The sequence below is a fragment of the Macaca nemestrina genome, chromosome 15 (assembly GCF_043159975.1).
Source record: "Macaca nemestrina isolate mMacNem1 chromosome 15, mMacNem.hap1, whole genome shotgun sequence".
Classification (NCBI taxonomy): Eukaryota; Metazoa; Chordata; class Mammalia; order Primates; family Cercopithecidae; genus Macaca; species Macaca nemestrina.
Window position 1 is genome coordinate 89,647,624 of NC_092139.1, and position 27,586 is coordinate 89,675,209.

Genomic DNA, 27,586 nt, shown 5'->3' on the forward strand with positions numbered 1-27,586 from the left:
TAAGGGGGCTGAGGGGCCATGCAGTGTATATGTGGGGTGGGAGCACACTTGCAGGGGTAGCAACAGAAGCCAAGCCCCAAAGGGCTTACAAGATGAGGGGGCATCCTGGCTCCTGGGCCTGAGGGCTCAGTAGTGGGGCAGCATCAGGTCCACGTGGGAGGGGGCTGTGCATCTACCCATGTCCACCCAGGGAAGGTCACAGGCCTTTCCAGAAGACCTCCCAGAAGTCCCCGACTATCCCCTCCATGAGCCACGTTGACCAGTCCTCACTCAGTCACTACAGGGGACTGGGATTGATTTATTGGCACCTGCTTGGTGTTAGGTTCTTGTGGGCACATGGGATACATCAGTGAACAAACAGACCAACAGCCCCTGCCCTATGGCACAGCGGGAAAGAGGTGGGTGATAAACTAAGTAAATTATATAGTGTGCTAGAAAGGGACCATTCTTGGGGCAAGGCAGCACGTGTGGTGTGGCTGTGTGAGAATATGGGGGTCATTTTCCATTGTAAATAGGATGGGCAGGGAGGCCTCCCAAGGAAGGGACATCTGAGCTATTGGATGGGGAGGGGGCGCGGAAGCCAAGTCCACTTGGCTTTCTGGACAACAAGCTTTCCAGGATGAAGGAACAGCCACTGCAGAGGCCCTGAGTTAAAAGTGAGGGATGGTGCTGGAAAGGCAGCTAGAGGCAGCGTGGCAGGAGTGGGGGACGGGGAGCATGGGAGTGGGAGTCAGAGAGGCCAGGCATTGCAGAGCCCTGGCACCTCGACTGGACTTTGACTTGGGGTCTGCCCATGTCAAGCAAGCATTGGGGGCAAGCAGGAGAAGGTTTCAAGCACAAGTGAGACATACTCTGCCTCGTTTTTACAAGGAACCCCCTGGCTGCTGGTGGAGCACAGGGTACAGGAGGCTGGAGACAGCAAGACCAGAGAAGTCATACTGCTGCAAAACAGATGAGAGGCTGGGGCTGGCTGGTGGGATCGAGTGGTGGAATTCTGGACAGAGTCAGGGCAATTGAGGGTTCCCCCGAGGCCGGCTGGGCCCAGCCACAACCTGCGGTGCTGGCCTCAGTTCTCAAGGAAAGGGACCCAGGGAAGGCGTGCTGCGCATGTAGTGGACACCACTGATGCCCCTAGGTCCCCAGGGTAGGGGATGGGATTGTGGGATGCCACACACGGAGGCAAAGGGCAGGAGGTTGCAGGGCCTCAAAGACCCAGAAGGTGAAATCAGATTCCCCACTCAAGTGAGGGGTCTGATGGAGTCAGCAGTTTCCTTCCCTGGGGAAACTGAGGAGCCAGGAGCCTGGGGCTACGGCTCTCTCTAAGGCAGCAACCTCTTTGATTTGGCTGTTAATGAAGGCCCCACTTCTTCTCGGCTGTCATGGCCACCCTCCCTTCCATAGGCGGAACCTTTGCATATTTATTTATTTATTTACTCCTGGCCCAGAGAAATATCTGGCTTGATTTCCTCCTGAGTCAGTGTTCCTCAGGTGACACTATTACCCTTTGTCTGGTCAGCCGTGGTGGCTGTGGGCCAAAAGACAGGACAGGTGGCTGAGGGTGTCCAGAGCCAAGACAGCACAGGGTTACAGGGAAGGGCCTCCCTGGTCATCTCATCTCCCCTTCCTTTAGCAGAAGGACACTGGGAGGCCCAGCTGGGACAGAGCCTGGGGTTGTCTGCAGAGTGGGGACACTGTGTTCACTAACCCCAGTCCTTCCTCCCATCTGCTCAGACTGTGGCTTCAGGATAGGCAGAGAGCTTTGAGGAGGCAAAGAAAGGAGGACCTGTTTCTAAGGTGAGACCCGTTGCGGATCTGCAGGTGCCAGGCCCATCAGGCAGGTTGTGGGGAGAGTGGGGAGAAGCCAACCCAGTGGCCTGAGCCCTGGTTACTGTGGAGTAGCTGCAAAGAGCCCACAAACACGGAGTCACATGTCCCCAAGCCATGAATCAGTGATGTCTTACATGTGCGTATGCTATCATTTTTCAAACATTGCAAAAGCTATTGTGATAAATGAAATGCAGAGTCATTTACAAGCCTTGCGGAAATTTTGGTGCGCGAAAACCCTTTTTACCTCTATCATCAGCACTCACTGGATTAATGGGTGCCCTCCCTTCTCACTGTAAAGCATGCAGGCTTATGTCAGTGCAGATGGGCCCTCCAGGGCAGCAGGTACTCTCTAGAACCCCCTTGCCCTTCCACATGTATCCCTTTGAGTCCATTGTGATTGTCCCAAACCTGTTTGTGCCAGTTGTACTCATTGTAATCACAGCCTGGAATACTGTGTAAACTGATGGGCTGTGACTGTATAGAGGACTTCTGTGGAAATGAAAGTAGATGCTTTGGAAAGCCTCAATAAAAGCCGTGGGTAGGTTTGGTGTGGGCAAGCCAACTATGAGTTTGGGGACAAGGAGTATAACAGCCTAATGTTCAGATTCCAGTTCCTTTGCCACCTCGCTTGTGTTGGAAAAGGTAAACGAGATATCATGCAAGGTGTGCTGTGGTTTAAGCAAGAAGTGGCATAACCCCAAAACCGGAAACTCTGCTTTAGGAAGAGTTTGTGTCTCTAAAAATTGACAGACATATGAATGTATGTTTATCTGAGTTAAATGAAAATAAAGTACATGTATGTCATCTCTTAGGACTTCCCGCTTTAATTCACTTTTCAGTAGATCAACCAGCCATCAGTCTCAGGTTTGATTGCAACATTTGGCCATCAACAGTTACTAGAAATATATTTGTTATAGGCCAGTCGCAGTGGTTCATGCCTATAATCCCAGCACTTTGGGAAGGGGAGGCAGGTGGATCATTTGAGGTCAGGAGTTTGAGACCAACATGGCCAATATGGCGAAACCGTGTATCTCTAAAAATACAAAAATGAGCGAGCCGTGGTGGTGGACACCTGTAATCCCAGCTACTTGGGAGGCTGAGGCAGGAGAATCACTTGAAACCAGCAGACAGAAGTTGCAGTGAGCCAAGATGGTGCCACTGTATTCCAGCCTGGGCAACAGAGAGAGACTCTATCTCAAAAAAAAAAAAAAAAAAAAAAAACCAGAAATATATGTGTAATAATGTTGGAATCTGCAGGCTGGTCTTTTTCGTTGTGTTTGTGTTTTTTTGTTTGTTTTTATTTGTTTGTTTGTTGGAGTCTCCCCGTCACCCAGGCTGGAGTGCAATGGTGCGATCTCGGCTCGCTGCAACTTCCACCTCCCAGGTTCAAGCTCCTGTCTCAGCCTCCCAAGTAGCTGGGATTACAGGCACACGCCACCACACCTGGCTAATTTGTTTTTTTTTTTTTTTTTTGTATCTTTAGTAGAGACGGAGTTTCACCATGTTGGCCAGGCTGGTCTTGAACTCCTGACTTTGTGATCCACCTGCCTCGGCCTCCCAAAGTGCTGGGATTACAGGCGTGAGCCACCGCGCCTGGTCTTGCTGTGTTTTTTTGTTTATTTTTATTTTGCTTGGAGGGGGTCATTGCATAATACTTGGAAAGGTTGTAAACCGGGAATCTACAACAGAGCCAAGGCCACAGGGGCCAAGTGTGAGGAGGGGGCTGCTTGATGACACTGCAGAAGTCCCATGGCAGGCCAGCCTGGAAGTCCCTCTTTCCCCAGGACTAGGATTCACAAGGCCCTTGGAACCCCAGCCCACCCAAGCAGAAGAGTCCAGGGACAACCTGCAGGGAGGTGTGGGGTTTTCTAGCGCAAGAGGACATGGGGGATGGGCCTGAGGACCAGGAGATGCTGGTTTCACAGATCCGAGGCTAGCTGGGCTCTCAGCCTGGGGTGTGCAGAGTCCACACTGTCTCCCCCCGCCCCCCCCCCGCACCTTGCCCCCAGAAACTCCCATTTTAATTCGGTAAGGTGTGAAGTGGTCAAGATCATACGAAGGTGGGACGTGAGCTGGCTGGCATGGGAGAGGGCAGGTAGGAGACTGGGAGACCAGGCAGGAGGCTCCAGGGAAGTTGAGAGAGTGAGAGAGGAGGGTGGGCAGGAGAAGTTTCAGGAAGAGGACTCTCCGCACAGCCAGAAGGAACTGGAAACCATACCAAAGGAAGGGCCCTTAGGGGCTAGCCTGCAGCTCGGAGAGGGGCAGGTGTGATGCACATTTGAGAAATATTTGTGGAAAGCAGAAGCAAGAGGTCTGTGGGAGGTCTGGGGTATTGGGGGTAGTCAGGGAGGGCAGACCCAGGCAGAGGGGTTCCAGGGGAATCCAGTAGAGCTGGCCCACAGAGTCCCAGGGATATCACGGGCTCCAGGAGCAGGCCATGGGGTCAGCAGCGACCTCAGGTCCTGAGGCCTGTGGACTGTAGGGTGACCCCTTTGCAGGCTGCTGGGAAAGGTCATTTTAGGTAATGCTCTCAAAAGGGAGTGCTGAGGAAGCTTCCGAGCTCTGTACAAATATTTTTTGGTGTTCCTCCATCTACCCATCCATCTGTTCTGCGAATTTTTCTCAGAGCACCTGCTTGGAGGGAAGCAGAGCTGGTGCCTGGGGGAGGGAGGGCAGAGCAGGAGCCCAGACCAACCTGTGGTGGGGACCCTGGGGAAACCACACACAAGCCATTGGAGACGAAGGTGGGAGGAGGGGATGTGGGTCAAATGTGGTCAGGGAAGGTGCCTGCTGGAGGAGCCAGCAGCCCTCAGGCTGAGGAAGGGCCGGTTTGTGGGGCATCCCTTCCATTTCTTCCCCCGGGGAGGTCCGGTCCCACTGCCGAACCAGCGGCACACCACACCTGTTCAAGGTCACACGGGCTGGGTGGCAGGCCCAGACTGAGTCCACTGGGGCTCCAGTGATCCTGATGCTGCAGTAGTCGGGGGTCCTCACGGGGAAGGAGGTTCTCCCTGGGCTTCACAGGGCTATGTTTTCAGCCAGGTGAGGTGGAACAGGGCCCTGTGGGTGTGGTGGGTGGGAGATGCAGCCGGAGAGGCAGGAACCTTGCTTCTTGTGGAGTTAAAAAGGAGGGGGGGTGAGCTATGCAGGTGATTTTTTTCCCAGAGGGCAGTTCCTGGGAGGGTAGCTTGTCCCTGCCCATGTCCAGTGTCACTGTCAGTAAGGCAAGTTGAGGTTTTTATCTTCTTCGGAAGATGTGGCTTTTTAGTCCAAAAATACAAACGGTCCCCAACTTAGGATGGTTTGACTTGCAGTTTTTTAACTTATGGTGCAAAAGCAATAAACACGGAGTAGAAGCTTTGCTTCGAGTACTCATATAACCATTCATTCTGTTTTTCCCTGTCAGTACAGTATTCAGTAAATTCCACAAGATACGGGTTAGATTCTTTGTCTACCTGCAGGCTAATGTAAGTGTTCTGAGCACATTTAAGGTAGGTTAGGCTAAGCTGTAAGGTTCAGCAGGTTGGGAGAAGTCAATGCATTTTCCACTTAGGATGGGGTTATCAGGACATAACCCCATCCTAAGTCGAGGAGCATCTGTAGGTGTTGTATCAAAAGCCTGAAACCATCAGGCCTTCCTGCAGACAGCCACACTGACCAGGATGAAGCAGCATGGGGAAGCCCTGGTGCACCGGGTGTGAGCATATCCTCGCTCATTTTCGCCTTCATCCCCGCCTGGTCCTGAGCACCTGCGCTTCGTGGCCCATGACGCAATGCAGTCTTGAGAGCCACAGCCCCGCCCTTCACCATCCCAAGGCCCAGTGGAGAGCTGGACAGGGAGCCATTCAGTGGGGATGCCACAGACAGTGTCGTTCTGGGAAGGCAGGGAAGTCAGGTCCCTGCTCCTCCCAGATGAGTGTGGGCGTGGACACCAACCCTAGCTCACTTGCCACAGGACATGCTGTCTGTGGTTTTGTGGTCACCCTATCATCGCATGTCCAGGTACCGTTGCACACTGGAGGGTATGATACAGAAGTGCTGCTCCAGGAGGCCATACCAACCCCTATCCTGTCCGGGGTCCCCTGGAGCCACCTGCCCCTAGGTGGGGAGCCTCATCTGGAGGCCCTGAGCTTTCTGGGGACAGCTCTCAGGCTGGAACCGCCACCTCAGATAGGTGGGTGTGATTTCCAGGCAGCTTCTCCCCAGGCTAAGCCCGTCTGCTGCATCTGCGGGGTCACTTCTGAGAATCACCCTGCCCCTTGGCATCCTCAGCAATTCCTCACTGCTGCCATACTGCATTTTTCTCTGTGTCCTCTTCTCTATGGTGCTGAGCTTTATCTGAAATGGCCTGGCTGCCTTATGTGCTCACCATCTCCCCAGGGAGAATACAAGCTCCTTGACACACAGACTCAGCTTGTTCCCCACCATATCCCCTGTCCCCAAGCAGGGGACACACAATGGGTCTCGATTCTGGGAGAGCAAAGTATTGATCAGAGGAGGTCGATGACTGATCGGTTGCCCATACAGATCTGAGGATGGAAGGCCTCAGGCCTGGGCGCACGTGCTGGGTGATTTACGAGCAACAGGAGAAGCAGTGGAGGACACTCTGCTGAGCAAACAGATGGAACTGAACCAGGGAGAGGGTGACCCACTTTGCTGAGATGAGAGATGGGCTCTGGCCTGAGGAGGAGGGGTGCAGTGATTGTACCACAGCCCAATAGCCCCCATCCCTTCACCACCAGTACCAGTGCCTCCACCCTGGTTGTCCCAGCAGAGAGGGCGTCTGGCCCCAGTTCCCCATGTACCCCACTTGTGTCCCCAGGAGGCAGAGGCAGTAGGGACAGAGCAGGGGGCTGCAACACCACCAAACCCTGGGAGGTGGCCTAAGGCCACAGCTGTGAGTGGCACTAACCCTTCCCCGGAGGAAGGTAATGCTTTTTTGTTTCTCTCTCAATCCTCCTTCAAGGAGAAAAATCCCAGTTTGGTGCCAGCGTGGCTCTCGGCTCTCGCATCCTCCAGCAGGCGCTAATCCCCGCTGTTTAAGCAACAGCCAGTGGCCTTGCCTGGCCCCTCGGCAGGGTCACGCCCCTGGCTAGCGGCAGAAGCGGGTTCCTCTACACTGTTTTGTATTTAGATTACTTCAGTCTACGGCGGGTGACTCTGGCTTTCCACTGAAAGTAGGACTATGAAGTCGTTATGAAGTACATTTTTTTGAAGTAAAAAACGCAGTCAATTTAAAGAAAAATGTTGAGTAAAAACAGCCAGTGATACCCAAGTGTGGCCAGGTTAGGCAGGCTGCAGTCCTGTGGGGCCCGGTTGGAGGGCTTGATGGGAGCTGAGGCCTGCAGACTCCCAGCCAGGCCACCCCGGGAAATCACCTCTATCTTTGCGCTTTGGTTTCTACAGCCGTAAAGCTGAGGCCACCTCCCAGGCCTGCTTTTAACATGAGATGACGTGTGTGAGCAAAGCACTCAGCCCAGCAGTGGCAGCAAACAGGTGGCATGGAGGTGCAGCTGTCCCCAGACATGGGCCTCTCCAGACGTGGGCCTCTGGACCTAGGTTCCCTGGGCACCTTCCTCTCCTCCCAGTGGCCTTAGCTGCCCAAGGAGGCACACTATAGATGAGGAAAGCGCAGCAGAGCCACGCCTGGGACCCAGAGTCCCCTCCCCGGCCCCACCACACCCAGCTTCCCTGAGACAGACCCTCCCCGGGGCCCAGCCCGCAGTTGCCCCTGACCTCCCATGAAGATGTGTGGAAATGGCTCCATGAAGAGCCTGTGGGGACACTGGACCATGACCAAACCACTGGAGAGAGGGGAAGCGCACAGTCATGGGGCTGCAGCGATCTGTGGAGCCCACTTCCCACTGGGTGGGGCCAGCGTGACAGGACGGAAGGCAGTGGGACAGAAGAACTGGGCAACACAAAGGACACCTGGCTCCTCAGCGACCACAGAGAGCTGCCACCGAGGAGGCCCCCGTAGGTCCAGGCCAGGCCCTGGAAAACTCATGAGGGGATGCACGGCTGGGGCAGGACGGGGATGTGTGCAGCTTGTCAGCTGGAAGCAAACACAGCTCCGATAAGTCAGGCGTAAAAGGGCAGTGGAAAGTGCTTCCTCATTCAGCGAGGAGGAAACCTGGTAATCTGCAGTGGCCACAGGCACAGGCTTTTCCAGACCTTCTTCTAAAATAGTATCATGGTGGGAGCTGATGTGGGGACAGCGGCTCCAGAGTTGGGGGCAGCACCCACTCTTTAAGAGGTGATGGAATGAGCATGGTGGCTCACACCTATAACCCCAGCACTTTGGGAGGCTGAGGCAGGAGGATTGCTTGAGCCCAGGAGTTCGAGATCAGCCTGAGCTAGTGAGACCCCCATTTCTACAAAAAATAAAAAGATTAGCTGGTCATGGTGGTGTGTACCTGTAGTACCGGCTACTCAAGAGGCTGAGGTGGGGGGATTGCTTGAGCCCGGGGGGTTGAGGCTGCAGTGAACTGTGATGGTGCACTGCAGCTGGGTGACGAGTGAGACTGTGAATATAAAAATGCCTCAATTGAGCTTGTAACCACCCAAGGGGTTCACCTTGCCCGCTGCCTAGACAGAACCGATTCTTCAAGACGGGAATTGCAATAGAGAAAGAGTAATTCATGAAGAGCCGGCTGTGCAGGAGACCGGAGTTTTATTATTACTCAAATCAGTCTCCCAGAGCATGCAGGGAGCAAAGTTTTTAAGGATAACTTGGTGGATGGGGGGAAGCCAGTGGGCCAGGAGTGCTGATTGGTTAGGGATGAAATCAAAGGGAGTTGAAACTGTCGTCTTGTGCTCAGTCAGTTCCTGGGTGGGGGCCACAAGATCAGATGAGCCAGTTAATCCATCTGGATGGTGCCAGCTGATCCATCAAGCGCAGGGTCTGCAAAATTTCTCCAGCACTGATCTTAGGAGCAGTTTAGGGAGGGTCAGAATCTTTAGACTTCAGCTGCATGACTCTTAAACCATAATTTCTAATCTTGTGGCTAATGTGAGTCCTACAAAGGCAGTCTAGTCCTCAGGCAAGAAGGAGGTCTGCTTTGGGAAAGGGCTATTACCATCTTTGTTTAAACTATAAACTAAGTTTCTCCCAAAGTTAGTTCAGCCTACACCCAGGAATGAACAAGGACAACTTGGAGGTTAGATGCAAGATGGAGTCAGTTAAATCTCTTTCACTGTCTCAGTCATAATTTTGCAAAGGCGGTTTCAAGCTCGGCCTGCAGGTTCCCATATTCACGCAGCAAGTCGAGTGATCTGAGTTACATGAACCATCTACACGCCCAAAATGTGGGTTCAAGGTACCCCAATGCATTTCCTCCTGCTGGTCCCTGCATGCTCTGAGCTGTGGGCTGGCTTGGGGTTGGATCCTTACCCGCTCTACCCCACATCCTTGTCTGAGGAAGGCCCTATGGTCACAGGCATAAGTGAGCCTGGAGATCTGTCCCTGCATGGGCCTCCTCCCTCCCTCCCCCATGTCACCACAGACCAGCTGCTGGGTGCCAAGGTGGTGCTGGCAGGTACAGGGGCTGCGGCTGCCAGGATAGAAGGCGTCTCAGCACACTGAGGTGGGGGTGGGGGTGGGGCAGTGCTGAGTCATAGCCCCGCTTGGGGCATGCTGGGCAGCTCAGCCTCCACAGGGGACTCCAGGACAGGGTGAGTGGCAGGTAGGTGCAGGCAGCCCTGGGGTCAGCTCTAGTGGGGTGGAAAGGACTTGTTGGTCTGAAGTGGGTTCCATGACTCCTGCTGCCGCCCCATGCCTGGGATAGTGGACACCACTGGTTCCTACACTGAGGCTAGAGAGTCCTGAAGGTTTAGGGTATATGGTATCTGTGGTATCTGGGGAGGGCTGGGAGCCCATCAGGCATTAGGGGTGTGTCTTTGCTCTGCCTTGCTGGCCCTGTGACCTGGGCTGCCTGCTACCTCTTGGGGTCCTAGCTCCTGTTACCAGCAGAGGTGGCCGTCTGAGTGGCCTCTATTGGTCCTCAGGCATGACTGTCTCTGCGTCTCCTCCAGTCACAGTCTGGGTACAGTTCCATCACCTCAACAAGCCTAAACTAACTCCCTGGGGACAGGGTCTGTGTGTTGAACCATCACTTCATCTTGGCTCACCCTTTCCATGGCCCAGGCTCTGCATGGGGCAGGCTTTCCTGGGAGGTGAGGAGGGAGGGAGGCAGGTAGCTAGGGACCTGGAGAGTGAGGGGCTGGGCTGCTGTCTCTGAGGAAGTGGGGCACAGTGATGAGGGAGCCAGTCTGTAAGCTGATAAGTCTTCCCACCCTGGCTTAGCCGGCTTGGGCAGTGACACCTTCGGTGACCTTGGCTGTGGGCTGTCCTCTTCTGCCTCGGCGGGGAGGGGCACTGACTCTGTGCTGTGCTGGCTGCTGTGGCGGAGGCCTTGTACAAGGCTATGGGGAGAGCCTAGAGGTTACGGCAGGGCGGGCTGGCTCCTGTGGCCTGGTTCGGCCCTGGCGAGCTCAGGCTGTGGTAGGTGTGGGCATGGGTATTGTGTTGCCCAAGCTCTATGCCCAGCAGCAGGCGGGGCCTCCAGGGATTGCGCCTGGGGAGGGAAGTGGTTCCTAGAGTGGAGGGCATTCAGGATGCAAAGGTCCCAAGAGAGGTGGCAGCACTTTACCTCCATGACCATGTCCCCATCCTGGCTCAGGGCTGTCACTCAACATCTGTTACAGGAACAGACTTGAGAGGGCCACATCTGGAAGGAGGGTCATGAGGGCAGGCTGGGTCTGCTGGGTGGTGGGCGAGAAGGGAGGGTCTTGAGGGGGAAGTCCATGTGTGGGCTGAAGGGTCTGTCCTGAAACCACAGGAAGCAAGCGGCTCTCAGCAGAGGGTTCCTGAGTGGGCTCAGGGTTTGGGGATCATGCCTTAGGAACCTTTGGGTAGGTGAGTCAGGGACCAGGATGGCGCTCCTTAAGAGCCTACGGCCAAGAGAAGCTGGTTTCCTGAGGCTGCTGGGGAGGAGGCAGGCTGAGCGCAACCTACTAGGGCTTCCTGGCGTCTGGCTGCCTGCATGTCGGACCTGATACCTGGCCCTGTGTCACACTAAGTCCTAAGCGACCTCCTGGTGAATTTGCCATACTCTTCATGCTGCAAACACTACGCATCTGCTGGGGACCGGGGGCTGGATACTAGCTGGTGTTCACTGATACAGTCCACTCATCTGTACTGAGCCCTGGCCATAAGCACAGCAGGGTCCTGTACCACAGGGACAGCTGACAGTCCCCCTTTCCCAGTACCTGCCGCTTTCACCTGATATGTCCCCTCTCCAAGAGCAGCCCCTGCTTCAGCCTACTGGCTGGACCCTGGAATTCCCTGATCATCTCCCTGCTCCCACCCAGCTACCACTCCATCACCAGGCACTGTGCACCGTACAGCTCACACATCTTGCAGAGTTCCTCACTGCATCCACTTCCCGCAGCCCTCACCCATGTTGCTCCCCTTTTATCGCCTGGATGTTTGCATCCAGGAGCCTCCTCTGGTCTGGTTTCAGCGCAGCAGCCAAGGGATGCTGGTCACACAGGGCAGGTCATGGCACTTCTCACCCAAACCCTGGCTGGCTCCCGACTCACCCTTACAGTGACCTCCTACCCTCTTGGCACCAGCCACATGGCCTCCTTCCTGCCCCTCAGACTGGTCAGGCATGCTCCCACTTCACGGCCTTTGCACCGGTGGTTCCCTCATCCCTGATGCCTGCTTGCCTCCCTCCTTCATCACCTGTTCATACTTATCTCTCACCTATCAGGAGGCCAGCCCCACCCACCTTTGCAGACTTGCAGCCTGCACGCGCCACCCCCAACCCTGCCCACCGGGAGCTCCATTTCCACTGTAGCACTGGGCACCTTCTTCACTTGCTGTTTATTTACTGTCTGTAGTCTGACTCCTGCCCTCCCACCTGAGCAAAAATAGGGAATGGATCTTCATCTGCCTCATTCAGCAGCCTCAGCCCAAGTGCCAGAATCAAAGCCATGGTTTAGCAAGTAAGTGTGGGATGCTGGAGAGCCCCTGACCCATCTTGCCTCTGCCCCAGTCGCCTCAGCCTAGCTGCACACCTCAGCTGGTTCCTCCTCTCCAGGGCATCTCTGCTCCCAGGATGCCACATGCAACCCCATGCAGATGCCCACATGCACCAGTACACATGCAGCTGCACACACACACGCACAACCACATGCAGACAGGGGCATGGACCTGTGCATGCACACCCAAAGATGTGTACATGGACCTGCTCACAGACATGTACATAGAGCTGTGTGTGCATGTGAATAGACACATGCACACACTGGCATACAAGCAACCAGACACAGACACATCCATGCACCTGTGCACTCACAGACACACACAGGGACCTACGCATACACGCACACACACAATGGATTTGCACACACACAGGGACCTATGCATACACATACATGCACCGCAATGGACCTGCACACACACAGGGACCTATGCATACACGTACACAGACCACAATGGATTTGCACACACACACAAGGACCTGTGCATACACGTACACACACCACAGTGGACCTACACACACACAGGGACCTATGCATACACATACATGCACCACAATGGATTTGCACACACACAGGGACCTATGCATGCACACACACACACACTGCAATGGACCTGCACACACACAGGGACCTATGCATACACATACACACACCGCAGTGTACCTGCACACAGGCACCACATAATGCCACAAATATGCAGGTACACACATGGCTTAAAACCTTTCAGTGGTGTCCTGTTTCTCTTCAGTGAAGACCAAGGGCTCAGTTGAACTTCTGGTGAGCCCTGTGCCCCTTCTTCTTGCCTGGCACCACTCTCCTCCTCTCCCTTGGTCCAGCCACTCTGTCCTTCCTTCAGTTCCCCTGTGTGTTAGGGATGGTTTGTCCCTTTCATCCCTAACACACATCCCCACACACCGCAGGGCCTTAGAGCATGTTCCTCCTCTGCCTGGCACGCTCTTTCCCTGGCCCATTCCTCTGGTATTTCTAGCCACGCCCAGAGGTACTGTGGTGGGGGGTCCTGGTTGTTGGGCTCTAGTGACCCATCAGTGGTTTCTGGGCCAGGGAACAATGTGGTCATCCAGCTCTTGGCCTTTGTCTCTCAGCCAACCATCATCAGGTTCCATCCTGGGACTTGGGGAGTCCTAGAATGTCCAGTAAAGCCCGGGTTTAAAGATTCAGAGAGAGGGCCGGCCAGAGCCTTGTGTAAGAGCCAAGAAGTCAAGCCTCAGAATAGGTGGGACTGTCATACCTATTCTGTCATACCTATTATGTCATACTGTCACGTGGTTTGGACCACATCCAGGCTCCCAACGCAAGGCCTCCTTATATCCGTGCACAGCCCTGTCCCATGCGTGGCACTCCTGCAGAGAGCACTCATACCCCCAAACACAACAGAGCCTGGCAGAGCTGCAGGGAGAGTTCTGGGTGGGGCCTTCTGCTTGTTTGGTTCAGGTGATCTGAAAGACAAGGGTCCTCAAGCAGGGGACCTCCCCTTGGTTGTGACTGTTCATCACTGCCCCATGCAGATGACAGACGTGGCCCTGACGCCCTGATTGCTCCCTGGCCTCAGTTTCCCCTTTCCCCCCACATTGCCCTGCCATTGCTGGTGCACACTGATCAAAGACTGCTTGGGCAGCCCTTCGCTCCAGGCTTCCAGACGACAGCATTTCAGGGCCCAGGCTGCCAGCCCAGTGTCCCCGGCCTGCTCGCTGATTCCCCAGCCTTGGAGCCTTGGAGCCATGGAGCACATACATTCCAAAGCACAAATCACACATCCTCGGACAGAGCAGCTTCTCTGCCCACCACTGGGGACGGAGGGGGCACCTGGCTGTACCTCACATTTTCAAACGCTGAATTGAGAAGAACAGTCATGACGACAGAGGACACCTCCCACTGGGCTGGACACTGCCTTCTGAAAGGAGCATGTTGGCTTCCTGCTGGAATGATGGTGCTGACAGGGAGGACCCTGGGTCCCCAGGCAGTGGGCTGAGGGCTTTGGACACCTTTCCACACCTAAGGGGCTACATGTCATCTTTAAGCGGATGTTCTGCCCACTGTGTGCTAGAGCCGGAGGGTCATCTCGGGGCTTCCATTCTCAGATGTAATTTTCAGCGTCATTGGGATTGGGCTGAGTGACTGTTTAATCACTGCTCTCTTGGCAAAGATGTTTCTAGGGCGTTCCCTGGTGCACCTCTCATCGATGGCTGCCCGGTGAAGCGGGAAAGTTCCTCCGCCTCTCCAGTGATTCCTTCCCTCCTTCCACCAACCAGTGCTTACTGAACACCCACTATGCACCGGGCACTGCCCTGTTCCCAGTGGGGAATGAGGCCAGGACGGGCCCTCCTCACCCTCACTCTGGCTGGGGGTAGGGGCGACGGCAGCACATGAGGTCACGTAGGTCACACATTAGCTGAGGGCTGCTATGGAGGAGGATGACGGGGGCAAGGTGATGCTCACAGCAACAAGCACAGCAGGGCAGTGACTGCTACTGGCTGTCACTTTCTGAGGACCAGGCTTGTGCTGGATGCTTTACTCTTCACAGATACCTGTGGCCAGTGAGGGACAGGCTCTGAGATGGGAGTAAGTCGCCAGAGGCCGCACAACCTGGGAGAGGCAATCGAGGCATGAAGGATGAGACCACCCTGAGAGTGATGGGGGTAACATCAGGGTTTGATCAAGGGAAAGAGGTGGCATTAGAGCCTCTGGCTGTCAGAGGCTGGCAGGGCTAGGGAGAAGGTGTGAGAGGCCACCGCCACTGTCAGGAGAGATCAGAACCTCTGCCCAGGGAGAGGATAGCCCACCAGGGGCCTGCTTCAGAGCAGGATCGCCAGAACTAGTGGTCAAGGTCTGTGAGGGGCAAGGTACAGTGAGGGGCACGGATGGCTGCTGGGAGGATGAAGTGCCATTTGCTAAGGTTTTAGCAGGTTGAGTTTCAGATGCTGGTCACACGCAGGAGTTGGGGGTGGGGCCTTGGCTGTTGGGGTCTGTCTGCCTTGGGCCTTCCCACCCCAGGGCCAGTCACAGAGTTGATGGGTGGTATTAGAGGGGCTAATGCTACCTGTGGCAGGATGGGGAGGCTACGTGGGTCTCCGGAAAGGGACAGAGGTCAGGGAAGGAGCAAGAGGGGTGCGTGCAAGCTGGGTGGGGCCTGGTGCCACCCTGGGCTCACAGCCAGGGGCAGAAGCCCGAACTTTGAGCTGCCCTTCATGTGGGGAGGCCTGGTCCAAACACCCAGCAAAGTCACAGGGGCATCCTAGGGTGTGCCCCTCCCTGCTGGCAGGAAAGGTGGATGGGGAGGCCCTGACTCGCGGGCTTGGTGAAAGATTCTTCCCTTGGGAGCTACTGTGACAGCTCCTGCTCTCCCAGGTGGATTTCACCACAGCACCACGTGCAGTCCCCAACTCCCTGGTCTCAGCCCAAGCACCCCTCTACCTCCTTCTGCGGGAGTGAGGCCGCCTCTGCCCACTATGCTTAGGCACCTCACGGTGCTCCCGCAGCCTGAAGCCTCCACCTTGCTCTGGTCCCTGCCTATCTGCTGGCTCCTGGGCTGGCCCAGCAGAGTGCCCTCAAGGGAAGGCAGGGTCAGGCCTCCCTCCTGGTGCTTTTCCTCCCTGTGATTAGCAGTGACCCAGCTCCTGCGGGGGTAGTGAGAGTCAGAGAGGTGTTCAATTATCCCAGGGCTGGGCCGAGGCCTGGCCACCCGTGTGAAACAGGGCAAAGCTGAGCTCTATCAATGCTCTCTGGGAGAAGGGCGCCAGGGGGCATCACAGCAGGGTGACCTTATTGAATCCTAACTGGATGCGGTAGAAGGGAGTCCAGCATGGGGGCTGGGTGGGCAGAGGCCTCGCACACACCCTCCTCTCCCTCATGCACCTGGCTTCAGGCAGACTGTCCAGGCAGCAGCAGACACACGTGTTACACCGTGGTGTGGACCCTGCAGTGCCCCATGGAGGAGAGGGGGTCGGATGGATTGTTGCCGGCTCATTTTCCGAGGCCAGTCTCTGCTGCTCGGCTTTCAGAAGAGCTCCCTTTCACTGTCCAGCCTGAGGTGGGGCCACAGGGAGGAGGCTCACACTCTTCTCTGTGTTTGGCAGGTGAAGGGCTGGATGCACAGTGGGAGCCGGAGGCGGGGGGCTGCAGGGAGCACAGCAGTGACCAGCCCTCCAACCCTCCAACCACTCAGCAACATCGCCACAGCAACCAGCAACCAGACGGCAGCAGCCGAGGCAGACACAAGCGGACGGCTTCCCACCGTCGCTGAGGACAGGGAATGACTACGGCAAATCAGGCCACTTTGCTGACTAGGGAGGTGGAGTGTCACTAGTGGGGAGGGGCGGCCGCCGCCCGCTGCACAGAGCGCCATGCCGGCTGGAGAAGAGGCACTGGGGCAGGGGCTGCAGTGTGGCTCGGCCTCACCCCCCTGCTGGCACTGAGTGCCTCCAGGGCAGCTGGGCTCTCGTCTGCCTGGTCTCAGCGTCCCCTGTGGTAAGAGGGAGAGGCGCCCCGTCCCGTGCTCCTTGTCTGGGTCCGCTGCTGCCAGACCATGGGATGTCGGCAAAGCTCAGAGGAAAAAGAAGCAGCCCGGCGGTCCCGGAGAATTGACCGCCACCTGCGCTCAGAGAGCCAACGGCAGCGCCGCGAGATCAAGCTGCTCCTGCTGGGCACCAGCAACTCAGGCAAGAGCACCATCGTCAAACAGATGAAGATCATCCACAGTGGCGGCTTCAACCTGGAGGCCTGCAAGGAGTACAAGCCCCTCATCATCTACAACGCCATCGACTCGCTGACCCGCATCATCCGGGCCCTTGCCGCCCTCAGGATCGATTTCCACAACCCCGACCGCGCCTACGACGCTGTGCAGCTCTTCGCGCTGACAGGCCCCGCTGAGAGCAAGGGCGAGATCACACCCGAGCTGCTGGGCGTCATGCGGCGGCTCTGGGCCGACCCAGGGGCACAGGCCTGCTTCAGCCGCTCCAGCGAGTATCACCTGGAGGACAACGCGGCCTACTACCTGAACGACCTGGAGCGCATTGCCGCAGCTGACTACATCCCTACTGTCGAGGACATCCTGCGCTCCCGGGACATGACCACGGGCATCGTGGAGAACAAGTTCACCTTCAAGGAGCTCACCTTCAAGATGGTGGACGTGGGGGGGCAGAGGTCAGAGCGCAAAAAGTGGATCCACTGCTTCGAGGGCGTCACAGCCATCATCTTCTGTGTGGAGCTCAGCGGCTACGACCTGAAACTCTACGAGGATAACCAGACAGTAAGTGGGGCCGGGGGTTTTCCTCTGCTTGTTCCTGCTGTCACGGGTTCTTGGAAGCAAGAGGACTCGCGAGGTCCAGGACAGTCCGCAGCCAGAAAGGGAACCAGGCGCAGGCCTGGCCCTGCTGCACGATAACTGAGGCGGCTCCAGCAAGGTGGGGGCAGAGGGAACAGGGTGTGGAGTGCAGGTGTCATGTCCCATGCCTGAAGTACTCAGGGTGTGAAGGCCACAGGGCAAGAGAGTGTGAGGCTCCGCCGGGCATCCGTGGTCAGTCCGTGTGATAGTTTGGCAAATCCATGAAGCTCCTGCCAGCACCAGTCTGCTACCAGCATGTAGGTCCAGAACAGCAGCCAGCCCCGCAACCCCATCTTGAGCCTGAGAGTCTGGCAGAGATGGGGTTAAGAGCTCTTTAGAAGGGATAAGCCAGGTCCTGGTGGAAAGGGGACGACGTGAAAGCAGGTGTTGGGATTCTTTCACAGTGGCATGGGCACAGCCCGAGGGAGACCTGGGCCCAGTGCCAAGCACTGGGGGCTTGAGAGTGGAGTTGCTGGAGAGAGTGGGGAGCCAGGTGAAGCAGTGGAGCAGTGTGCTCAGGCCCAGCCAATACAGAAGGTCTAGCACACGAAGGGGGCCACAGCCAGGAGTGGCAGTGGTAGAGGCTGTGGCAGACAAGGGAGGGGCTGTCTTGCCCAGCAGGACGCCCTGAGCACAGATTTCAAATCTCTCCTTAAGAGAGAGGCCTTTGACCCTGGGGATGGGATAGTGGGGGCAAACAAGGAGTCATGAAGTTGTGGGTGCCCTGGGGCTAGCGGAGGGTGATACTGGGAGACAAGGGCCCAGCCTCCCACTTGGGAGCACTGGCCTCTGAGGTCACTCCTTGCTTCACCCAGTCCTAAGGCAAGCTTTATTCTTTGGGTTCAGCCGAGAGCAACAATGGTTCTAGCTTTGGCCCTGTGCCCCAGCCAGGGAAACTGGACAGCTCCAGGCTGTGGCCATGGTGCTAGGAGCCTGAGTGTTCTGAGAGAGGATCTTCGGCTTTCATCAGGCAGCTGGGGAGGCAGGCTTGCCTCCCTCCACTCCTCGCTTCAGGGCTCTCCCTGGAACTGTGCCTACGTGTTGATGGCATGCCTGGGGGAAACGAATGATGGATGGGCAGGCAGGTGTGTACACAGGCGGCTGCATCCACCCTGCTCCCAGTGTGTATATGTGTGCTCTCCAGGGTTCTGCCCCTTACCCTATGGTTGCCCCCAGTTCAGCCCCATGTGTGGTTCTGGGCAGAGGGGACATCCCAGCAGATGAGTGAAGTCAGGCTCCCTTGATGAGGCATGGCCATGGGCAGAGGCCTTGGGGCTGAGAAGCTGCAAGGCAAAATGAGGTGCTCAGGCTGGACCCCTGGGACAGTGCCATGGTGGGTCTGCCAGCCACCCTGCAGCTGCCAGTCACACGGGCTTGCACCACTGGCCTCATCCATCAACTCAGTGGCAGGCATGGCAAATTCCCCAGACACCAGGCCTGGCTCCCAGTTGCATCCTTTGACCGGCTGTGCCCGCAGGTGTGCTGGACCCAGGAGGCAGGATACCTGGGCCTTGAGTTGGTCCAGTGTTTCATGGAGGGCTTCGGCTGTTACCTTTGCTTTCTGAACTTGTCAGTGAGGAGATGACCCAGGTGTCTTCACAGATGGGCCCAAGGCTAGGCCTTTGCCTGCCCACAGCCCTCTCAGCTCTGCCTGGCCTGTGCCTCCCACCTTGCTGCCTCTCTCTTCTCTCCTTCTGCTCCAGCCGTGGTCAACATGTTTTGCTCCAGCAATATTGCTCTGTCCAGCCTTAAGCTTGTAACGATCCTGATACCTGCCTCTCACCCCCTTGCCCTTATCCTTCAGGTCTCATCCCAAGTGGCGCCTCCTGGGAGGCCTTTTCTAACCTAGCCTGGCACCTGTACACCCCTCTATCTAGTAATGTGTGAGTGAGCTCCTCAGGGCAGGCCCTGGATGGGCTGGGGGCCGCTGTGGGCCCTCGCATCTCTAGTCTTCCCTCTCCCAGGGCTGTCCCTGGGGAGAGCCACGGTGGGCAGCCATGAGCAGGGACAGCAGCCACTGGCCTGGCCTCAGGGATCCCTGTGAGGTTCCAGGCATTCAGGGCATTTTCTAAAGGGAGGGGCTGGCAGCCAGGCTGGCACACCCACCATCATCAGCCTGGTTTCTGCAGGCCTGGGGAAGTGGTTGTTCACCAGAAAAGGAAATTCTTGATGAGAAACCCAAGCAAGGCTGGAAATTCACTGGATTCCAAATGATTCTGACCTTTCATGCTCTACCAGTAATATGTGGAGATGGAAAACAAACAGGCTACCGAGGAAAGACAATCCCCTCCCGCGATTCCTCCCACTGGCTGGGCTGGCCCTGGAGGTGGACTGGCCCCCAGAATGGTGCCGGCAGTGAGGACAGCCCGCCTCCAGCCGCGCCAGGGCCAGGGCCAGTGCTGGCATAGGGGCTGGCACAGGGCTGCCACTCTCTGCCGTCTCCTTTTGGAATGTGCTGAACTGTCCTCCCTGGGCCCTGTCAAAGGCAAGGCAGCCAAGAACAGGCCATGCTCGTTTTCACAAAAGCCGAATGAACCTTGGGGCCCAGTGCCAGGGCTCTGGACATGGCTTCTCCATGGCTCTGCTTCTCCATGTGCTCAGCTCCCAAGGCCTCATCTTCCCTGATGCTGGCAGTGCCTCCCCACCCCCACGCCTGGCGAAGGAGCCACAGCCCCCCAGCCCACCCGCTGGCTTCTGCGTCAGCACGTTGCCAAGGAGAACATCAGTGTCTCTGGGCTCCCAGGTGTGAGGGCTGCAGTGAGTGCAGGGCAGCACCTCAGAGCGGGGAAGGCAGATTTCAGGGTGTCTGTGGAGTATGGCAGCAAGCCATACAGGGAGCCGCGCCCCTCCATGGCCACAGTTCCCACCCTCATCCGAAGGAGTTGGTGGACCGTTGTCCTGACCAGGGCCGAGCCCTGCAGGTGTGGCAGGCACCCCCCAGTGCCCCCAAGCCCAACACTCAGCTGGGGCTTCCTCAGGCAGCAGGGGAGGCCTGAACACAGCGCAGCAATGCAAGAGGGTTTTTCTGGCGCACCTGTCCCCTGAACGATCCCATGGGGCAGCAGTGCCTGTTAGTTTTGTCACAGATCGAGGCACCAAGGCTCAGGCACACGGCCGGCGCTGTGGGCCCCCAGCCCTCAAGTCCACGAGGACAGTTCCTGAGAGGCCATGTGTCACACACAGGACCCACCATGGGCCTCCCACTTAGCCAGAGCCACAGCAGAGGCTCTGCCCCTCCTCTTTAGTACATTCACACAAGGGTCAGTCAGCAAAGACAGTCACTCTGCTGCCCTAGGAGGGAAAGGCAAAGAGGAGAAGCTGGCACCTACCAGCCCACGCTGAGGGGCAGACCCAGGTGGCTGTGGCCAGCAGAGCCTGAGTCTTCACTCAGCCCCACTGGAGGCACCTGAGGGGGTAGGTGGGCACTTGCTGCCCAACCTCTGCCCTTGCGGATCAGCTGATGGGCTTTGCCGGCCGCCTAATGCTGTGGGATCCTTCAGAAGGCGAGATTAAAAGGTCTGGTTGTAAAGTGTCAAATGTTCTCATGTGGAAACCCACAGGGAGCTCACTGCCCATTTCCCGACGGAGCTGTCAGCACTCCCAGCCCTGCGGCGGGTCTGTTGTGCACCTGTGATGGACCTGCTGTGCGGGCGCAAGGCTCAGGCGGGGGCTGGGCATGAGGGTTAGCGCAACTCTCCCAGCAGCACAGGGAACTGGGGGACAAGCAGGAGGCAGCCACACCAGCCCAGCCATAGCTTCATTTCCACAAAGCCTCGTGCTGCCAGGGACACCTGCCCTGTCTTTCTAGAGCTGGCAGGCAGCAGTTCCCAGCAGTGTCCCCATTGTGCTTTCATCCGGGACCCACGGTAGTCACTTGAGCCCCATAGGCAGGCTGGGTCACAGCAAGGTGCACCGTGGGAGGCCTGGTGTCTCTGCCACTTATCTGAGAGACAGCTGGTCAACATGTTATCAGTGAGCGTACCCAGGGAACGGGGGACCTAAGAACATGCCTTTTGTGGGGCAAGTTCTGCAGGTGGCAAGTGCTTGAGCAGCCAGCCTCCAGGCAGGTGGCCTCTGCCCAGCCCTGATAGTGGTCCCTCATCCTGGGCTATTGGCTTCCTGCGGAACCCCTCCCCACTCCAGGGCAGGTCAGCACCCCTAGCACACCATGAGGGCAGGTCCACACCCACCTGGCACAGCTGGTGCTATGAGCGGAGGGCCTGGCACACAGTGGGTGCTCTGCAGACTTTGTGGAGCGGGCAGAAGGCGGTAGGCTTGGAAAAAGCTGGAGCTCCAAGGCCCTGGCTTCTGGGTGCAGAGCAGCTGGGACACTCAGCCCTTCCCGAGGAGACCCACTGCTGTTCCGTAACAGGAGTGTGTGCAGTGCCCTGAGGAGGGGCTGCCCAAGGCCGTCCTGTGAACACAGCATGTTCCTGCCACCCTAGCACTGCGGTTTATCATTCACCCCAAAAAGGGAGCTTGTTTTAGTGCTTTAAAAATGGAGTTTAAACATTTGTACCATAAAATGGTGTGTTGTGCGTGAAACAAGGTGTTTCCAGTAAGACAGGCTTCCACCTATTGATGACAGAGCTGGTTATATTTGTCCAAAGAGGGAATTACAAATGGCCAATAGCCAGACATGGATGATCCCCTCTGCCCAGCATACCAGGGCTTAGATTGAGAAGGGACCTTGCACATTCTTTTTTTTTTTTTGAGACGGAGTCTTGCTCTGTCACCCAGGCTGGAGTGCAGTGGCCGGATCTCAGCTCACTGCAAGCTCCGCCTCCCGGGTTTACGCCATTCTCCTGCCTCAGCCTCCCGAGTAGCTGGGACTACAGGCGCCCGCCACCTCGCCCGGCTAGTTTTTTTGTATTTTTTAGTAGAGACGGGGTTTCACCGTGTTAGCCGGGATCGTCTCTCGATCTCCTGGCCTCGTGATCCGCCCGTCTCGGCCTCCCAAAGTGCTGGGATTACAGGCTTGAGCCACCGCGCCCGGCCTACACATTCTTTAGTGTCCTTAACCAGCCGGCTTTGCAGATGACGACACTGAGCCTCAGAGAGGCTCCTTCACATACCCTAGGGCTGAGACACTGGCTCTTCAGGGAAGGTCCTGGCACTGGCCCCTGGGAATTCCAGCGGCCCCCTCTTCACCCTACTGCTCCTACATCCTGTGGGTGCTGGGGTGCTCCAGCAAGGGCCTTGGGGCTATAGACTGGGTTCCACCCTGGGAGCTGCTGTGTAGCCAGCGTCCCCTCAGGAGAGTGGAGGACAGTGACACCTGGGCTTGGGAGAAGTGAGTGGCTGTCAAGGTTGACACTCCCCTCCTCTCTTTGTCTCCTGGCCTAGTCAGTGCCAGGATCACAGGGAGCCCTAGCAGAACATGGTCTCACTCTGCCTCTTGTTCCTGACCTGGTCAAGGGCATAGCTCCGAGCCAGAAGGCCTGCCGCCCTTTTCCCGACACACACAGGTCTCCCAAGCAGCTGCCTCTGATCTTGCAATGTGCCAGGGCCACATGCAGTTTGTCTGCAGCATCCTTAAGTTATAATGACCCTGGAACAGCAGAGCCTCCTGACCAGATCCAGAAGCAGGGCCAGGCTGGCACACTGGGCTCCCGAGGACTGGACGGCCCCCATGGCAGTGCAGCTTGACAGGCTCCACAGGGGTGGGAGACACAGAGGACCAAGCCCACAGCAGCACCCTGATGGCACCTCGCTTGGCAGGCGTGGAATTGGGAGCAGGGCTCAGCTGGCCACATGATATCCCCAGCCCGTATCCCTCTCTAAGCTTGGCCTGGCTTCCCCTCTATGGCCTGTTATCCTTCCTGAGCACTGGAGCGGCGGGGCCAGCCTCAAGAGGGCTGGGCACACACCTATAGCTGGGCCACCCGTGGCCTAGAGGCCCCACCAACACTTGTGAACAGCCCCTGCCATCCCTTCAGCACCGGCTCCCCACATCCAAGTTCCCTTGCCTCATTGCCCAGCACTCAGCCTTAACTGGGGCTGCAGCCACCTCAGTCAGCCTTGGGCCACTCTGAGCCTGTGGCCGGTGCTCAGCGAATGCTGGCTATCTGCTCGCCTACGGTCCCAGGCTTTTTGCATGAGCCCATGGGGTGCTGGCTCAAGCCCAAGATGGGAGAGGGATGAGCAGGGAGGGGTGGAAAAGGCAGCATGTCCTGGCACCTAAATTGAGGCCCTTGCTAGCACATCCGTCCTTGGGTTAGCTCCTTCCTTCCTCTGCTCCAAGGGAGGATGCAGCCACAAGGCCCCTGTCAACAGCAGCTTCTCCTTTCTTGTCACACTGGGAGCTTCCAAGGGCGGGGCCATTTCTTAGCCTGCCTTGTACAGAGGCTCCTTGCCCTGGGTAGGTCCTTGGTCAGAGGTCAGCCGCAAGGCAGGAGGAGGCAGGGCCCTGGGCTCAAGCCCCTGCTGCTTGGGCTGCCCCCACACCTGCTCTGCCTGCAGGGCCTTTTCCTTTGGCCCCCAGCTGCTTGTTGTCATGAACCTGGTGGCTCTGTCGTTCAGTGCATCAGCCACCCCTCCATGATGGTCACCTCCTGCTGTGTCACTAGAGGCCATTCCCAGGGCACAAGCTCTCACTGAACACAGCAGGGCAGCAGCCAGGATGCCAGCCCCATCGCTCCGTCTCCTCCACCATGATGATGTTGTCAGGAGCCTTGGCAGAACTTCCATGGGGATGTCCATGGTGTTCCTCAGACCTCTCAGACTAGTGCTCCTGCCACAGCGTGTCAGCCTGAGTGGGCTCTGCCAGGCCCTCCTTTTTGGGAAGGTAGGGGTCAGTCTCTTGCTCTAGTGCTGATAAGCCTTGAGGGAGGAGGGAGGAGAGCAAGCAAGCTCTCTTCGGCACCGTGCCGGGCAGGGCTGCCCCCTGCAGAGGAGAGTACTGAGACTCAGGGCTCGTGGTGGCAGAGCCTCCTTTTGTGCATGCCAGGGCAGTGAGGGGCTAGAGCTGGCTCATACTGGCTCACAAGAGCTAATTTTTCAATTTTCAGGACATTTGTGAGCTGTTTGACATTATATTTGTGGCTTCAAATCAGCCAGGTGGGAGTAATCACAACCCTGGAATTGGCAAATGCTACAAAACAGTTCTACTCCTCCCCAGCCCCCGCCTCCATGCCAGTTGTTAGACCAGTGCACCACAGCCAGTGACTCCCAAGCGTGGCGGGAAGAGTCTGCCAGCCAGGCTCAGTCACTGGGGTATGGCAGGATTGATCCGCTTCTGCCATCTTACTGAAGAACCTGACAGTGTCCTTGCCTTTCCGTCTCCCACTGTGCTTCCCCAGTGACTCCCAGCTCTGACCCTGTGGCCGCATGGTTTGTGTCTGTTCGTGTTTACGCCGCTGGAGAAAGGGAATTTGCCAGAGCGGCTCCTCACTTGCCTGCCTCCCTCCCGCTCTTCCTTGGCAGATTTTAGAGAATCCTACTCCATAGAGAGCAACCTTGGATTGGCTAACATGAGACCACAAGCTGGGGGCCCTCTGATGTTCTCCATCCGAGAACAAGGCCTCTGACATCCATGCAGGAAGCAGTCCTCGTTCACACAGTATGTGTGGGCCCTGGGCCCGACAAACTCAGTCTAGGGACAGAGACGGTCCTATCCCTTCCTCCCCCAGGTCAGCTGGGGATGGCATCAAGCAGCCCCTGGAGGACCTGTGTAGCCAGGGCTGGCCTCAGGCTGGCTTCCCCCGTGCCTACGAATGCTGGCCACATGCTCTCTGTGACTCGCCCTGAGCCTTCCCTAGGAAGCAGTTTTCTAGGTGCAGAGAAGCCAGGCGCGGGGGCCTCCTCTGTCCCAAAGACCAACTTTGCAGGAGAGAAGGGGACCTAGACATTGGGAGCAGGGCCTGGGCAGATTGGGATGAACGTGGAGGGTGGTGATCTGATCTGGACCTTGCAGAATCCAATCAAGGCTGCGGGGGAGCAGTGGGGACAGTCAACAAAGGCAGGACTGAGGGGGCTGTTGGGGGGCCATGGAGAGCACAGAGCTATGCACAGTGCCCTGCGGCAGGGGTGACGGAGGACCAGGCGGCATAAGGTCCAAGCAGGCAGGGCAAGGTCCCATGCACAGTGTCCAATCCCAAGTGTGGCCCAGGGTGGGCATTGCTGCCTGAGCGCCCTGTGATGACGGAGCCAGGATTCAGCCCCAGGACCGTGTCCCTCCCAGTTTATGCACCTCCTGCTCTGCCTCGTGATCAGGCTGGATGCTCACAATGATGCCCTGCCTGAACTGTTCCAAGAGCTTCAGGGCAGAGCTGCTTCCCACCCCACATCCCCTCAACCTGCATCTGCTAGGCTTGCCCAGGCCAGCGGGTAATTAATTTCCTGAGCTCATTAGCTCTGCTCGATGCACACACATGAGAACAGCTCTGGGTTTTAAGACACAGATTACTATTGTTTTAAGGGATTTGTATAATCCAATAACTGAAAAACAATTTTCCACTATCTAGAACAGACTCCATGGTGGAGGCTGAGAGTGCTGGGGGCCTTGCAAACTTGGGGGTCCCTAGTAACCAGTGTAGATGGGGGGGATCTGCCACTCAGGGGAGTCCTGTGACCGGCCCTGAACAACACAAGAGCGCAGCGAGAACGGGATGCAGCCGAAGGCTCTGTGCTGACTGGATGCATAGCCCTCTTCATCCGAGGCCCCACTGGCTTAGTCTAGTTTCTGGAGGGATTGGAATGACAGTCAGCTAGGGGGTATGGCCCTGGGCATCTCACGGGGGACACCCAGTGTTGGCCAGGGCAGAGTGAAAGGTGCTTCTTCTCCCTGCACGTGGCTCCCGTCTGGATAGTGGACAAGCTTAGGCCAGCTCAGGAGCCTGGCTGCAGCTCACCCTAATCCCTGCTTCATCACACCTTGTGGTGGACATGTCCTCAGCTCATGTACTTTCTCTAATTTCATTAATAATGAAACCAGAGTCGGCTGGGGCCCTGGGCCTTGTGTCCTAAGGGTTCCTGCCTAGGCCGGCCAGGGCCACAGCCCCACACACCTTTTCCTAGCCTGTGGTGACCACGGGAGAAGCACAGCAGCATCCTGACCAAGGGGGCCTGGAGCCTTGAAGGCAGCTTGGCCCAGCTGGAGGAGTAACAATGGGCAAGTCCCCGGCCCGCAGGGCCACCCAGCTCAAGCAATAACAACCCAAATATCTATTTTTTAAGGGTGAATATTTTTGAAAACCATCTTTTTGGCCACAGGCAGAGGTTCCCCACTGGGATCTCTCCCCACTACCGCCAGTTTCTCATGTCCCTCCCAGGAAAGAGCCTGAGCCTGCTGCAGAGGGGCTCACAAGCCCTTGAGCCTACAGGTGTGGGTCTGAGGCTGCAGTGCCAGCGGCTAGGAGTGCAGAGTGCACCCACCTTGCCGAACAAAGCAAAGGCAAACCAGGCAAGGGTATCGGGCTTGGGTTCCTGGGGATCCTCTGGAGCCGAAACTAGGAGGGGTTTCTCACACTGTGGTTTCTTCGCATGGTGATGGCATGCAAGCCCCTGGCCAGGCCTGTGTCTGTGTTGACAGCTTCCGGTCTACAACACACCCGTGTCATGCTGTTTGTTAATTTCCCTTCAGCGACTGACACTGGCTGGTGGGGAGAGAGGGGGCAGGTTACTTAAAAGCAGCAAGATTTAACACAAAAACAAATAGGAGACAGTTCTCAGCGGAAACAGAAATGGACTGGGGCTTTGGAAGAGGCCAGTCCTCCCAGTAGGGCAGGAGAGCATATAGGGTCAATGTGAGAGCAGGTGGGACCCAGGTGCTGAGGGTGCCCACGGCCTCCCTTTCTGGGTCTGGGTGTGAAATCAGGGAGCCGGACACAGGAACTCCAGGCCCTTTCAGAGCAAATGCTCCCAACATCTTGACATTTTCTGTCCCAGGACTGGGAGTCTTTGAGCATTGTTAAGTCACCACCTCCGGTCACATGATGCCTGCCACATATCACACTTACCCTGGGGCTCTGCCTCCTTAGCAACTTTGACCAACACCTGTGGGAATACGGAGGGTCTCATTTGGACCTAAGACCCTGCAAGTCAGTGATGATTGAGATCTGGTGAGAGCAAAAAAGCAAAACAGAGTGACATGAGGGTGAGGGGGGTGGCGCCTTGGGCCTGTGCTGGGGAACAGCAGCCACCCACCTGCAGGGCTGGACAGGGGTGCCAACATCCTGGAGGCTGCACGCAGACTTCTGGGAGAGCTCTGTCTGGTGGGTGAAGGCCAGCTGAGGCATGAGAAAGTGCTCCGGGTACAGCACCACCTCCATCTCACACTGGGCCCTGGCACTGTGGCTGGGGCCCTGGCCTGGCTGGGGCCCAGGGTAGTCATGTGGACCTGTGTCCATCTGGACTGCCCAGGTGGAGGTT

At 57.0% G+C, this 27,586-nt stretch overlaps 2 protein-coding genes across 4 annotated transcripts in view; one reads left to right on the forward strand and one right to left on the reverse strand.

Moving 5' to 3' along the window:
* LOC105482157 (radial spoke head 14 homolog) overlaps positions 1-27,586 on the reverse strand; it is an 83,400-nt gene that overhangs the window by 20,179 nt on the left and 35,635 nt on the right. The window lies entirely within an intron of this gene.
* LOC105498503 (G protein subunit alpha z) overlaps positions 1-27,586 on the forward strand; it is a 54,165-nt gene that overhangs the window by 8,230 nt on the left and 18,349 nt on the right. For both annotated transcript variants that reach the window (XM_011770672.2, XM_011770674.3), the window contains exon 2: positions 15,969-17,140. In XM_011770672.2, coding sequence (XP_011768974.1) covers positions 16,418-17,140 — 723 coding nt within the window. In that variant the 5' untranslated portion in view covers positions 15,969-16,417. The remainder of the gene's footprint in view (positions 1-15,968; positions 17,141-27,586) is intronic.